We start from the raw sequence: 16,656 nt of genomic DNA on the forward strand, positions 1-16,656 counted from the left end.
TACATAGCCAGAAAGGAAACAAACCACCCAATAGCAAAACAACAGAAGATAGATCATAGAATGAGCTCTTATACAAGTTCCTATTCTATGATTTTCTGCTTTTCATTGTGGAGGCATTAGATTGCATTTTTTTTTTTTTTTTTTTTTTTATGAAAACCCTAAATACAAAAGGTATCAAAACCTATAGTACTTAGTACCATGCATGAGTTGAAGGAGAAGTGGGAGAAGGATGCCGGAAACGCCCTAGAAACTAAATATGGCTTTCATCACTTCAAGTCTCCAATAAGCAAAGTGGTAGTATTGCATGGTTGATGAGAGCCATCTACTACCTAGTGTTAGTATTAGTACATATTAGTATTATATTTGGCCTAAGGGCCTATTAAGATCTTTAGGTCAAATGCAATGCACTCAAATACTTTTGCAATGATTACATTTCTTTAGATGCCTTTGAAATAATTAGTACAACATCCCCAACTGAATCTGCCCCAACTTTTCTATGCTAGTTGTCCTTAGGTGAGTGATATATGCCAATGATCTGTGGATTGAAGATAAAAGCCCCTATTAGCATTTATTAATCAACTGGACGTTCTTAGAATTCTGTGAGAATTGGCAGTTAAATGGAGGAACTTACAATAAGGGAAATATGATGGAATTTTTTTTCCTCCTCAGGAATCACTCCAATATGACTCATATTGGGTAAATTTCTACTCAGAAGGGAAAATAGCTTTGGAATAAAACTGCCTTAAAGGACAACACAAACCAAGCATTAAGTCAGAAGCACAGGTTTTATGAACAAATAGAAAAATGTCTTCAGGATCTAGAGCAGTGTTTTTAATTTTGTTCTGAGTAACAAAACACTTTGCAATGGGTAAGAAATTGGCAGAACATCAAATCTATACAAACTGTTTCTTTCTTCATTTTCGATACAGGAATTTAAAAAAAAAAAAAACTTTGCTTTCAGCATTAGCAGAGGCATATGATGCAAAAAAGCAAACTTAATACAGCATCGGCAAAAAAAAAAAAAAAAAAAAAAAACCTTTCCATTTCACCCATCCATTCACTCCAAAAGTTTGTCCAGTTCTTCCTTGAATTTAAGCTATCAACTTCCACAACAGATGAAAGTTTGTTCCATCAATCAACTACCCATTGGCTAAGGGCAAATTTCTGCACATCTAGTCTACAACAACTGTCTTTCCTCAATTTGAATATGTCCCCTCAGGTTTGTAATCTGAGCAAGAGGAAGAATCCCATCAGCATTGAGCCTGCTCAAACCAGACTCAAAGTTTTGACGACTAGAAACAAATTAATACCTCATAAGAATTTATTTTTAGTATAAATATACGGAGTATAGATGAAATGAAGTGTGTTTGTAGGAAATTTACAAAGGTCATAAATATATAGCACCTAGAGACAAAATATTTAGAAACATGTGCTGCTCTGCACTTCAAGTGCAATCTTATTTTTATTAATATACCATATTTTATGGAAGATAAGATGCACTGACCATAGGACACACTGACATTTTAGAAGGAAAATTTTGGAAAAAATATTTTATTGCATATGCAGGTATTTAAAACTCAAATTCACAAGTGCTTACTAAACAAAATTTCAGCATAAAATGAAGCTTTTACTTGCCGTATAATACCAGTAATACAGCATTACTAATGTCGCACTTATCATTACTGATATTATGGTCTGAACTTTCACTTTCTTCAGAGAATATGTCATCGTCAAGGCCACAGGGACATTGTTGAGTCCATATTCTTGAAAGACATGGATAGCACTGTCTCTTTTTTCTAATTCCTACTAATTTTCACCCATTTGCACACTTGGGTAATGGTTGGTTGTTTTTATTTTGTCCTGTTAATGTTTAATCATTTGGCGCCTCCATCCATTTGGTCCACTCCTCACATGTGAATATTTTAAAGAGTTTATTACTTTATGTCCAATGGCTGCAGTTAGCTAAGCCTTTTTGGAATTACAGCTAACTCGGTGTTTAATTCAGCAGCTGTCCTTTTTGTTGCTTCTGTTATGTGCGATCTAAAATGGCCACACAATAAAAGAGCTAGCTGTTTTAGAAGGCCACCTGAACAGTTTTGTTCATACTGTGCCTATTAATGATTAAAGATAGACATCACTGCATTCACTTAGTATACCTCTAGACCATAAGACAGGAATTTTGGACAACTTTTTTCCTGGAAAAATATGTATCTCATGGTCTGGAAACATGGTAATTTGTCTGTGACTGTTGTAAAGTTTAGTGTGGGCAAAATGAAAGGTGCAATTTTAATGCAAGATAGTGTGGAATGTGAATTCTTCTCACAGGCAAGAATTCTCATCTTCAGTAGCCTCAACACATCTGTTGGAAAGCAAAGGTATAATTCGGTAGTTGGCAGACTACTGATCTAAACTTTTTTTTTTTTTTTTTTTTTACCACAGATCAATAATTTAGTTTCTGCAACATATGATTGAGAAAATTCATAACTCTTATAGAAAATGAAGCATCTAATGGTATTGTTGTATGACACTTCATTCATACACAAGAAACCTCACGTCTGCATATTGTATTGTGGGTCTAGGAAGTTTCACCAAAAAAGTTCAAGTATCAGTTCAACAAATATCAATTCATTGAAAACACACAATTCACCAATAAATAAATTAGAATAAGTAACACAGTAATATTATTTATTTTTACTCTAGAGCATGTTATATACAATTCACCCAAGAAGACAAAAAAATAAATTCTATTGAAATTTATAATAATTATATGAATATTCTTCACATTTAAATACAGGGTAAAAATACAGGGTAGTATTTTTAAAGGTAAGTCTTTCAGTATGGCTGAATTTTATGGAATTTTTATTAAGAACTGCATTAAACTATTTGTCTCTGGTTCTGAAGTTAATGTATTTTAATATTTTCAACACAGCAGTCTTCAGTTATTAGCACAGTCCCAGCACTGGTATGCAGACGGTTTAAAACTGTTTGTCCTCTTTTTTTTTTTTTTCTCTCTCAGCTATATATGTTTCATGGTTAAAGAAATAATGATGTTATTCCTTTATTATTTGCATTACTACCTGACAAATCTAAAAAAACACTCTGCGTCACCAGAAACAAAAATGACTGATTTATAATGCTGTAAAATAAATTCAAATGGTAAGACATTAAGAATGTTTTTTTGTTCCTTTCAATCAATTTTGCCAATCTGTATACTGACATATTCAGCAAAATGAATTAAAGCAAAAACAATACTAATGCTCATTTTACATTATGTTTTAAAATATTGCCTGCTTTAGCTTTCATGCTTCCAATATATGTTCCAAAGTCCTTTGAAATATTGTGTAATGCAATGTATTGCCAACAGTGAATGTGAAGGATATTTATATAATTATTTTATATTTCAACAAAATTTATTTTTTTGTCTTCTTGGTGAATTGTATATAACAGGCTCTAGAGCTAAAATAACATTATTACTATGTTACTTATTCTGATTTATTTATTGGTGAAGTGTGTTTTCAGTGAATTGGTTTTGGTCAATTTTGTGGATACAGTAGTCAACAAGTATATCAACAAAGACTGCTATATATCTATATATCTTTGTAAACTTCACCATAATCTTATTACTCTTAATTGCTTACAGGTAGTTGCAAGTAATTGCATCATTTTCTTAAACATTGTGGGCACTTTAAGAATAGTCTTTGCTCTACCAATCTTGTGCAAGGTGCAGTACTTCTACCTTCTGTTATGTGCTTTGTACCATAGAATTTAAAATGTACGGGGAAAACATTTGTTGTTTTGTCTCACAACAGGATGAATTCCATATTTTTGATGAGTTACCGGAGTACTGCACTACTTTCAAACACCTGGCATCAGCAGAAGTTTATGCTATCATTTTATTAAAAAGTTGATACTCTGCTTTTACAGCTTGTTATGGCATTTCCTACTGCCTCGTTAGATAGAAAGTGACCTCCGGTGACAGTTTACAGACAAAATAGATGCTTATTCAACACAAAATGTTGTGCATTGTACAAAGGGGTGCTTCATTAAAATTTAAAATAGCTAAATCTGTTTGGCCTGATCGATTACAAACTATACCAAATAGCTTTAGTTAGTTTATTTTTTAATTAGATTTTTATTATTTTCTGGTATTCTAACATTTTAAAAATGTTATTTTAAGTTAATTTTGTTGGTTTGAATGCTGTTCTGTCACCTCATCAGATCTTATTCAACACAAAATGTTTTGCATTATGTGAAATATTAGCTAAAAAGATTGTAAAATAGTTAAATTCGGATTAATTGTTATTTGAGGGAAAGCACAGGATTGTAGGACCATCCGTGTTATGAGGAATCTATTTTGTAGAGACTGTATTCATTTGCAAAAAGGTGGTGCAAGAGTTTCTGCTAGTATCAGTGAGGAGTTAAGAGTTCAGGAAACTGCTAGTTGGGGGGGAAGGCTAATATAGACACTCATTTATCTGATGATATCAATCAAAATAATGCATGTACATATCTCGAGAATTCTTGATTTCTTATTTTTTGCCACAACAGCTGATGTTGGGAAGAAGAGCAGAAAGGTAAAGATAGGGAAACAAGCCTAAATAACTTCAAGGGGTTGTGTCAGGGTAGTTAACTAAGACTGTAGTCTTAACTAAGTATTCTTCTATAGTTCTATATGGTGTGTACAGGAATGTCACCAGTGTTGTCGATAAAATGGATGAATTCAAACTCCTAGTTAGGACAGCTAATGCTGACGTAATAGGACTAACAGAAACATGGTGCCACCTGGAAATTAAGGATGAAAAGTTCCACTATGGGGTGTATAATGTATTTAGGAAGGATAAGAAAGATAGAAGGGATGATGGGGTCATTATGTGGGCTTCTTATCAAAAGCAGACTGAGTATGAAAAGTGCTTTTGCTGAGTCAGAAGTTATGCCTGCCAGATAGAATGTGTGGTGTGGGTTAATTGAAAGCAGAGGAATAATGAGTGTGGGAATCTACAGACCAGAGGTTTGTTAAGAGTATGATGAGAGACTTCACAAACAGATGGAATGGACAGACAAGTGTGAATGTCTTGTTATTGATAACTTCAGTCTTCCCCTCTGATCAATTGAAATAAGTGGGAGAGAAACTAACCATGGGGAGCAAAATTTAATAAACTGGATGATTATTATTTGTACCAGAATGACAGAAAATAATGGGGGTAAGAATATTCTAGACCTCATCATACTTACGAATTATACAAATCAGATAACATCACAGCTTACAGCAGAGGAACCATTGGCATGTAGTGATCATCATCATCCATTTTAAATCCACAGCAGGATGAAGGCCTCTCCAGCAATTTTCCAGTTCCTTCTGTTTTATGCAATGGCCATCCATTTACTACCCACGAACTCATGAATTTTATCTGTCCATCTCTTCCAGGTTTTCTTCTAGCTCCTCTTGGGTACCATTCTGTTATTTTCTTAGTCCATCTGTCATCATGTCTTCGAGCTACGTGTCCTGCCCAAGATCATTTTAGTTCTTTAGTTTTGATAATGTCCTTTAATTGAGTTTGCTGCCTAATGTATGTGTTTCTCTTCTTATCTAACAGTCTGATTCCTAATATAATTCATTCCATTCTTCGCTGTGTAGTTCTCAGCTTCTCTTCCATTCTTTTGGTGAGTGCCCAAGTTTCACTTCGATAAGTCATGGTGGGGAGTATACATTGGTTCATTATTTTACGTTTCAGACAAATTGGGCTATTGCTCCTCAGTATGTGACTATATTTCCTGAATGCTATCCATCCAAAATTTATTCTTCTTGACTTCATGTAGTGATCACGCATTTGTTATTTGAAAAATGAAGAAAGATATTGCAATAGGTAAAGGCACAGGTTTTAATTTCAGAAAAGGGGATTATGACAATTAAAAGTTCTATATGGTATCTATTAATTGGATGGATTGCAGAGGGAGGTTGAATATATCAAAATTATGGAATACCTATAAAGCAGTAATCCATGAATGAATATATACCATTAAGGAAATATAGCACAAGGAGGATGCTGAGATGGATGAATATGCAGATGGCTAGTGTAATAGAGCAGAAAAAGAAGAAGAAAAAAAAAAAAGCAGAAAAAGAATGCATGGGAAATTTACAGGATGAAGAAAAGCAATGAAACCTACAATAGCTATAAGTTGATTTGTAATAGTACCACAGATAAGGTTAGGGAGGCACTGGCAAAGAGAGCAAAGATTGGACACAAGGAGTTTTTCATATATGCGAATATAAAGAAGAAAGTGATTAGATTGGCACCTTTTGTACTGCATGTGGTTTTAGTTGGTGTTAGATAATCCAGCTGATGTTGCTGAATTGAATAGGTATTTCACAACAGTCTTTACTGATGAAAAACACTATTCTGAGGAGAAGTTCATGCTGAGAAGAGGATGACCGAGTGAGGTTAAACTATATCAAAACAGTGACTTTGAAATTACAGATGACTGTTCATTAGAAAAGCTTTTGAGCTTAAAGGCAAATAAGACTCAAAAGTTTGGAGTTCAGTTGATGGCATATTCCCAATAATTTTGAGGGATGCAGCCAGAGAGTGTGTTGAACCATTGAGGTTAATTATAAGGGCATCATATCATTGGACCCGGGTGAGATTCCATTGTATCACCAATACATAAAGGCAGTTTTAAGAATGAAGTTAGTAACTACATACTGGCTAGTCTTACTTCACTGGTAGGGAAAACTTTAGAAGCAATGGTTCAGAGCAATCCAAAGACATTTAGATAGAAATGGCATTCTGTGAAGGGCCCACAACATGATTTTGTTGTGTATCCTTTAGACACATTTCAGGGGAAAATCATCTTTAACTAACTTAGTAGGCTATTTTGGCACGGTTACTTGCGAGCTGGATGTAGGGAGCTTATTTGTATTTTAGCAAGACATTTGACTCATTCCCTCATGAGAGGTTACTGTATGAGCTATTTTGACACATTTACTCATAAGCTGGATGTAAGGAAGGAACTACTGACCAGTTAGTCTGACTTCAGTGGCAGGGAAAATCTTAGAGGCAGTGAATAAGAGTGCAATCCAGGGAAATTTAGATAGAAATGGCATGCTGAAGTATATAAAATATCAGTTTTTTTTTTTTTTTTTTTTTTTTTTTAGGGAAAATCATGTGCTATTTTGACACAGTTACTCATAAGCTGGATGTGGTTTTTGGATTTTAACAAAGCATTTGACTCAGTCCCTCATGAGAGGTTACTGTATAAGATGGAATATGTTGGGATTACTGGAAAGGTTCTAAAATGGATTGCAGAGTGGCTCCAAGGCAGAAGGCAGAGGGCTGTGATTAATAGATATTCTTCTGGTTCGTGTAACATCAGAATTTGGGTCCCCCAAGGATTGGTTCTTGGATCACTGTTGTTTCTGATTTTCATAAACACATCAATGAAGGGATAAAGGGTGTGATATCAAAATTTGTAGATGATGTAAAGATTAGGACAGTCATTAATGATTAGTGACAAGCAGCACGCCTTGAGTATGACTTGAACAGACTTAAAAAAAAATGGTAAGAAAGGTAGCAGCAATGTTTTAATGCAGCAGAATGTAGGGTCTTACACTGGAAAATAGCAACCCCAAAATGACTTGTATATATTACATTTGGTGAGGTTGAATTAAAAACAGTAGAAGAGAGGGATCTGGGAGTTATGATATAGGCAGATGTGAAGTTTTCTGAGCAGTGTTAAACAGGCAGCGAGGAAATCCCATGACGTCTATTGATAATTTATAGAACAATATAATTGATGTGTAAGTTATTAGTGCAAGTGCATCATTTCTACACGCAGCCAGCTACTAAGTAACTAGGAATTGGCATCATTAAGTATATCTCATATTGTGAATACCTTCACGAGTTACCACGCTATTGCACTACCTCGAATAAGTAATGCTTCACCAATGGAGAAGACTACTGGTACTTATTTTCAGTGGATACCACCACTTAGATGCTTTACTAATGGTATCCGCTGAGAATAAGTAACAGTAGTCTTCTCTGTTGGTGAAGCGTTACTTAGTATTAGTAATGGCTGCATGGTGCAAGAAAGCCTATGGCTTATGCTGCACCAGCCAAAAAAAAAAAAAAAAAAAAAAAAACTGAATAAAACAATGATAAAAAAAAATAAATAATAAAGAAAAGGAAATTAAACCTATCATCCTATGCGTTTCCCTCACCCGAAGGTATTATATCCAGATGACCTTTGAATTTCCCCAAACTGTCAGCTTCTACCACCCATGTAGGCAACTTATTCCAGTAATTTATAACTCGCTGACTAAAATAAAACTTCCTGCAGTCCAATCTAAACATCTCTCCCTGTAACTTGAATTTATGTCCCCTAGTTCTAGCATCATTTATAATCTTGAAAATTTCTTCCTCATTCATTTTACTGATGCCTCTCAGAGCCTTAAACACCTCAATCAAATCTCCTCTAAGGTGTCTAGTTTCCAAACTCTGCAACCCACATATTCAAAGTCTTTCTTCATAAGGACGCCCTTTTGCCGATCTCACCAGGTGAGTTACCCATCTTTGCACCCTTTGAAGAAGCTCGATGTCTTTCTTTAGGTGCGGTCTCCATACTTGAACACAGTATTCCAAGTGTGGTCTAACAAAGCCTTATATAATGGGATTATCACATCCCTATCTCTACTTGCAAAAGTTCAATAGATCATCTATAGGACACCGTGGGCCTTCCTTGCAACCTGTTTACAATGCTCAGAGAATTTCATGTCTGACCATATTGTAAAACCCAAGTCCCTTTCCTCCAGTACTGGGTTTAGTTGAACTCCAAGTGAGTAAGTTATATTTGGAAGTACTGTTTCCCAGGTGTAATACCTTACACTTTGTTGGATTAAAGCATAGCTGCCATTCTTCTGATCATTCCTGAAGTCTATCTAGGTCTCTCTGAAGAAGCTCAGCTTGACAGTGATCATTAACTATTCTACCAATTTTAACATCATCTGCAAATTTAGACATCATGGCCTCTATGCCTTTATCAATGTCATTTATGAAAATTAAAAACAGTGGTCCTAATACTGATCCTTGGGGAACCCCACTTCTTATCAACCCAATCTGAAGAATGGTATCTGCCGAGAATAAGTAACAGTAGTCTTCTCTATTGGTGAAGCGTTAACTTATTCGTGGTAGTGCAATATCATGGTAACTTGTGAAGGTATTCACAATATGAGATATACTCTAAAGTGCTCTAAGAACAATATAATGTAAAGATAGGGAGCTCATAAAGAAGTTTCTTGAAAGGGTCCAAATAAGTGCAACTTGCATGGTGAAATCTGCAAAAGGGCGATTATATGAAAAATACTTCAATTATGTGGGCTAGAGCTCTGCAGCCAGTCAGGGTTATTAAAATGAATTAACATGGAATTTCACTGAATAAGGAATCCCAATACAAGGGATCATAAATTCGTGTTAAGGGGAAGAGGGACTAAGTTGTAGTAAGTTTTCTTTTAGCCAACAAATTGTTGATTACTGGAACAATTTGCCTCCACAGGTAGATGAGGCTTGAAGAAATTCAAATATCAACTGATAATTGCCTACATTAAGAGGAAGGAGTAAAATTCGTTTTATGTTTTCTTATCTGTATATTTTTTTTTTTGCCTGGTGCCACAAAAGCCTGTGACTTTCTTGCAGTATATGGCTAATAATAATCTGATCCTTTTTCTGGCTTGAAGAATTGTATTTTTTTCTTTTTGTATTAGTAGTGGCAAATTATACAAGAAAGCACGCTTATACAGCACCAGCCAAAAAGGGGAGGGGGGGAGATCCCATTTCACCTATCCATTTCTTCCAATAGTTTGACAAGGGTTATTCCCAACTGGGAATACCAAGACCTCCAAATGGGTGACACATGGTGAAACCACTAAACTGTCACAGTGAACTCCCTATTTCAGATAATGGGAACATCTAATTTGGTCATGTGCAGAGAGGTTCGTGGGCAGTCTGCTGCATGTAATCGATAGTACCATTGTAAGAATTCGCCCACAGAGTGTCTAAAAGCCACCGAAACATCCTATTAGAATTAGTGTTGTGTCAAGTCAGAGTGTGAGATAATTTCATATTGTGGAAGGAACAATGAATGCATCAGTGAAATGTTTGAAAACAGTTTCTTATCAACATCTGAAAACCTCTTTGGAAATGAAGAATGAACTTTTCAGTTTGAGATTGCTGTGTTTCATTGGACAATGAATGTGCAGAGGTAGGTAGCAGCTAAAAACATTACAAGGGTTGAGTGGCTTTGGATAGTCATCTGGTGCTAATCATGCAGAAAAGTTGATTTAAAATTAGTTATGAAATTTTGAAGAAGTGAACAAATAAATGTGAATTAATTGAAGTATTGTAATTTTCCTTTAACTTTATTGTTACTTATGAACTGCTTCTAAAGTTGGTGTATTCAAGATGCAATGCAGTCGCTAAATCAAAGTGGTAATCTATAAATATTAATGTTTAAAAGTGCAGCTTGCATCATATACTGAAAATTTAGATGTTATAAGATTTTTACTTTTTTGTAAATTGTTTAAAGTCATTTTTATTGATTGAAATCATGCTGTCTTACTTTGTGATAATACACTGTTGAAAAGCACCATATCTAAGAAATCATATGAGAAATAAAAAAAAAAAACTGTAATCATATTTAAATTCATCTTAATAGTTACTTTAGAATGAATAATAAAAATAGTATAAAAGTGAAAACTTATGATTTTAAAGTGGGTTAAAAATGGAAAACATCCACAAATACAGGTAGGTCAGCATTTTTAGTCATCACTATACAGGTATCAATATATATTGAGTTCTTTGTTCTCTTATGTTGCTGAATGCAATCAAGTAGCTTCCAAAACCTCAGAAATTTTGATTTCAGAATAGATAGTTTATATTTAATATTGTGGTGTTGTCTAAATAAGGTATTTATGTGCAATATAACCATGAACTTTACAAGAATTACTCATTGAAAGACATTATTTTGCAGACCAAACCACTGGTATTTAATTTTTACTTAAAAAAATGTACATCTGTTTCAGGCATGTAAAAATGGACGTCACGATGTAGTGCATATGCTGTTGAAGAGCGGTGCTAATTTTGCTCTAACCAACCAACAGGGCATGAATGCTTTACGACTAGCTAAGATAGCAAATAATACAACAATTCAGGACATGCTCAATGCTCACATTTCTGAGTAAGTAAAAAATGAAAGGGAGAAAATTTTTAATTTATTATAAATTAATAATTAAATACCAGTATTTCTTGACTGTTGAAAGATTAAAGGCTTGGACCATTATTGTGGTCTTCCAATATGAATGTCTAAATGATTAATTGTAAATTTGATAAAATTGAAGAGGCCTGTGGTACCGGGTTCCATAGATGAATAAAGAAAATTGAGTTCATCATTCCTTGTATAAAAACTGCAAAGAATTAAGTGTAACATTTAATTAGATATACAAAAGACAAGATTGGAAAAAATGATTTTCATAAAAATTCTCCAAAAAAAAAAAAATTTGGTCCTGGAGCCTGCTGGGAGTTTCCCTCACATAGCAACACCCTTTCCTTTCTGGATGTCGTGCTGAAGTGTGTAGGATCGCATCTGGAAACTTTGGTATACCAAAAGCCCATGTGATCTGGCTAATTTACCAACTACAGGTCATGCCACCTGTTCAGTACTGCAGGCGCACTACTCTCTCAAGCCTGAAGTCATTACAGCTCCATGGATGCCAGGCACAATGAAGTTTCTAAGATAAGAGCTGACCTCACCAACTGTGCTATCCTACCCGTGTTGGTGCACAATAACCTTAGCTGACGATGCACCATAAAACTCCTAATAAGAACCAATAATAACCTACCTATGTCTTTGACAAGTGCAACCTGCAAGCCTGTGAGCTTGCTACATCTGAGGCTCCCCCCCCCCCCAAAGCAACGAGACAACATCTACCACTTAAATCCTACATTACCTGTGTGCTTCAGATCGCATTTCTAAGATCTTATGTGGGTACCGGATAAAGTGCCTCCAACTTACCGGTAGAGGTTTGAGATTTCTTGTCTCGAGGGTGAAGATACCTGTCCACCCCTCTTTTATGCAGCAGTGCGATATCCAGCATCACATGCTATGATTGTGGTAGCTGCTGTGTGGGGGAAACTGCCAGAAGGGTCCAGGACCACCTCTCAAAACATGAAAGGGCCATTCGATTAGCTAACTCTGCACACTCTGCAGTTGCAGAGCATTATTGGTCGATGCAACACTACCTCAATCCCAAACGTGATACTGCGGTGTTTGACCATTCCCACCACTACTATCAATGGCTTGAGTCACTGCACATATCTGGTTGTCATAGCGTTTTTAATCACAATAGAGGCATGCGGCTACACCCAATCATGGAGTCTATAGTGTTACAGCATGACAAACACTGGCACTCAGCCCATGTATGCACCCAGCATCTGTAACAATCACCTAGATCTACACAGTGATGCTTTAGCATTCGTGCATCCTCGTGCATGCTCTTTCACTCAACATGGCCACGCTCTGCATATTCCATTTGTAATGTTTTATATTTTATGTATGTATTCCCACAGCTGACGAAGAGATATTTAATCTCGAAAGCTTCTGTTAATTACTCAATCTTATTTACTGTTTATTAAACTTGGTTACCGTTCTTACCGGTTGAAATTAATTTTCTTTATTCAATTGTAAATTTTTTTTGGAAAATTTTTATGAAAATCATTTTTTACAGTCTTGTATATCTAATTAAATGTTAGACTTAATTCCTTGCAGTTTTTAAGAAAGATGTCTGTATAACATGAACATAGCAATTTAATTTTATCATTTACTCTTGTACTAATGACACTAATACTAATCACTGAGTGTACTAAGTCACCTGCTCAGTGACTTAGTACAAGAGCAAATGATAAAATACAACGGGATGATCATCTCCTTATTTTTGCTGGCAAAATTCCTCTATATCATTGACAAAACCCCACGAGCTACCCTAGTAGCTCATCTGCGCTGCTCAGAGAACTTCATGACTGCATAATTACCCCCAGGTCTTTTCTATTTTCCACCACCCTCTGTTATTTTGGGATTACTGCTACCATATGCAGTACCTTGCATTTGTCAATGTTAAAATTCAATTGTCACTTCTCACCTCATCTGTCTAATTTTTCTAGATATTGTTGCAATAATATATCTGATAACTATCAATAACCAGCCTACCAAACTATCATCTGCAAACATAGACATTAAATTTGATATTCCTTGATCAATATCATTAATAAATATTGAAATAATCAATATCATTAATAAATATTGAAAACAACAATAGGTCCAGTACTTGAACCCCGAGGAACTCCACGAAGAGCAGTGTCCATTGATAATCACCATTTGTCTTCTCCCATTCAACTATTCCTTTATCGATAGTTGCCCCTAATGCTGCACTGTTCCAATTTTTACAGCAGTCTTTTATGTGGAATAGTGTCAAAAGCTTTTCTGAAATCTAAGTATATGATATCAAAATTATTATTTTTTAATGCATTTCCTTTGTTACTGCATCATAGTATTCGATCATATTTGTGGGTTGGTCAACACACACACACTAGCAAGAGATGAAAAACGTTCCGTGACTAAAAAGGTTTGGGAAAACGCTGACCTATATGATGACTTGAACAGGCTTCAAGAGTGGGTTAGAAAAGTGGTAACTGTGTTTTAATGCAGCAAAATGACTTACATCTGGGGAATAGGTGTAACTTATACACTTGGTGGGGTTGATTTAACAATAGTTGAGAAAGATAGATAACTGGTAGTTATGATATGGGTATATATGAAGTTTTCTGACTCTTCTAAGCAGGCGGCCAGGAAACACCATGGTCCTATTGATGATTTTTCGAACTGTAGCCTGTAAAGATAAGGAAGTCACAATTTTACTGTATAAGGCAATTGTACAACCACACTTGGAATACCTTTTAGATGAGGTCTCCATACTTTGAAACATCATCTAAAAAAAAAAAAGAAATTGAGCTTCTTTGAATATGTTCAAAGATAGGCAACCCACATGATAAGATTGGAAAAAGGGCAACTGTATGAGAAAAGATTTTGAATATGTGGGTTAGAACTTGGCAGCCAGGAACATTAGAGGGGATCTGAAATTACAGGGGAAGAGGTTTAGACTGAACTACAAGAAGTTTTTTTATTTTAACCAGAGAGTTGTTGATAACTGGAACAAGCTACTTCCGCAGGTAGTTGAGGATGCCAGTTTGAAGGTCAACTGGTATATCTTCCATATATTTTTTATTTTTTGATTTATTTTATTCTTTTATTATTATTGTTGATTATTATTCTTTTTTTATTTAATTTTATTATTTTTTAATTCATTATTGTTTATTTATATTTTTTGCCAGTGCAACAAAGGTCTGTGGCTTCCTTGCACTACATTGCTAATGCTAATACAGTGTTTCTCAACAGTACTCATGCGAATACTCGTCACTTTGGATTCTGTGCTTTATTTACAAGTATTGTCTATGTAATACGAGCGATATCTTATTATTAGTTCATTTTCTGGATTTTTATGCTAATATAAGATTTATATATAGTTAAAAAAAAGAGAATATATATTTGTTACGATGCTCTTCCTAAAGTAAGGAATATTTTATGGTCTCCTAAAGGTTGAACAACACTATTATAGTATACACTACCAAGTCAAAATATTATGACCATCCCCATGTTTTAGCAATGAGCTATTACTCTTCCTGGTGGGTACACATGTTTCAGTGAGAACCAGTAAATGTGATACTGCAGGTTCGTGGAATTGCAGTTCATACAAAATACTTGATCGACATGAGCTTTGAAAAAGAGATGATTGTTGGGTTACCAGTTGAATGGTGGCAGTATTATGAAAAATGCAAATCTTGTGAGCTGTTTGTGGAGGTCTGTAGTTAAGGTGGTCCGAGTGGACAGAGCAGCTGATGGTGGGTGCCCACACCTCATTGATGGTCGTGTTGAGTGTAGGCTGTCCTGCTCTTTGCAAGCCAATAGATGGAAAACAACTGACCACGTAATTTAACCTGAAGGCAACCAGTGGTGTTTCCAAGACCATGAACCCTCCTCAATGTGAGACAACACTGGAGTAGGTGCCTGGTCATCAAGGTACCCATGCTTATGGCCATCCATTACTGATGATGCCTAAAGTTTACATCTGAACAGCTTAGACCATTGATGACTTGAAAAAAAGTTGCTTTTTTGATTAATTACATTTCCTGCTATGCCGTGTGTGGATGGTAGATGGAGGGGTATGGCAACAAACTGTGGAGAAGAATCACTCTGTCCTAGTCCAACAGAAACAGGTAGGTGGTGGCATTTTTTTTTTTTTTTTGGAATGGGAGTGTTTTCCTGGGAATTTCTTGGGCCCTCGTACCCCTAGACCACACTCTGAATGCTATAACTACCTATCTATTGTGGTTGATCAGGTACATCTCTTCATGGTTACTGTCTTTCCAAATGGCACCGGTATGTTCCAGCAGAATAATGCACCCTACCATGTTGCTGGTTTTGTTAAAGAGAGAGAGAGAGATGTTCTATTGTTTTATGGGATTGATATTGTTCAAGAGTGGAAGAGAGATGTTCAATGGGATTCACATCCAGCAAATTCTTTGGCCAAAGTAGCACTTGGAAGTCACCTTCACAGCAAAAGTGACTTCCAGGTGCTACCTTGGCCAGAGAATTTATCTGGATATAAATCCCATAGAACATCTTTGGGGTTACATGGATCAACAGATCTAAAGGATGCAGTCATGGTGACTTGGTACAACATACCTCCTCCTGCAACATTCAGAGCCTTTGTAGAGTTCCATGCTTTGCCATGTGGTGGCAGTGATGGTGGCAAGAAGAGGACCTATCCCCATAAGGTAGGCAATCATGTTTAGACTGGATAATGTGTGTTAGTTTCATTATCTTTGTTCCATTCAACAGATTTTAACGAAAATCTTAAAAAGTGTTCATATGCCATGTACAGTTAGTTGATTAATAAAAATTGTGTATGAAACTTCCCAGTTTTTTTGGAATTTTGTGGGCTTTAATTTCTTTTTTTGATATATATATATATTTTTTTTTTTCTTTCAGGATAAAAGCAGAATTTGAGAAGCAAGTTGCAGAGACAGTAAAAGATACTGCCCAAATTCTTCATGCACTTTTTCCTATCCATTGTTTTTCATTGAGTGAAGGGACAAATTTTTGTATTTCATTTACATACCATCTTCAGCCTAATTCTCCAGGTTAGTATTTATTTATGTAATCATTCAGAAATTTATTTGTAATACCGTCTCTCTCTCTCACACCCACGTGGCGCCACCGTAGCCAGGTGGGAAGGAGCAGCAGTGCGTAGCACACACTTCTTGATTAGACCGGGGTTCGAGCCCGTCACCACCAAATACGGAGGATGTGGAAAAGTCAGGGAATGACCACCGCATATCCCGGAGCAATATGGCCTTAGTTGTTAATGCTCCTAAAAACCAAATAACATCACACCCACGTAAAAGGATATAAACTATATTAATCTTTTAGGTAATGCACTGGACTATACACTAAATGTACTCAAACTCAAACCGTATACTAAATGTTTACTAAATG

The 16,656-nt window shown here is 35.6% G+C and overlaps 1 protein-coding gene across 1 annotated transcript in view; it reads left to right on the plus strand.

The window, feature by feature from the left end:
- The window catches only part of LOC150081300 (uncharacterized), a 219,338-nt gene extending 203,032 nt beyond the window's left edge, over window positions 1-16,306 (plus strand). Inside the window, exons 7-8 of the mRNA XM_090380150.1 lie at window positions 11,072-11,226; window positions 16,150-16,306. Coding sequence (XP_090236276.1) covers window positions 11,072-11,226; window positions 16,150-16,306 — 312 coding nt within the window. The remainder of the gene's footprint in view (window positions 1-11,071; window positions 11,227-16,149) is intronic.
- Window positions 16,307-16,656: the final 350 nt, after the last annotated feature.

The sequence above is a fragment of the Mastigoproctus giganteus genome, chromosome 8 (assembly GCF_048544385.1).
Source record: "Mastigoproctus giganteus isolate SK-2022 chromosome 8, ASM4854438v1, whole genome shotgun sequence".
Classification (NCBI taxonomy): Eukaryota; Metazoa; Arthropoda; class Arachnida; order Uropygi; family Thelyphonidae; genus Mastigoproctus; species Mastigoproctus giganteus.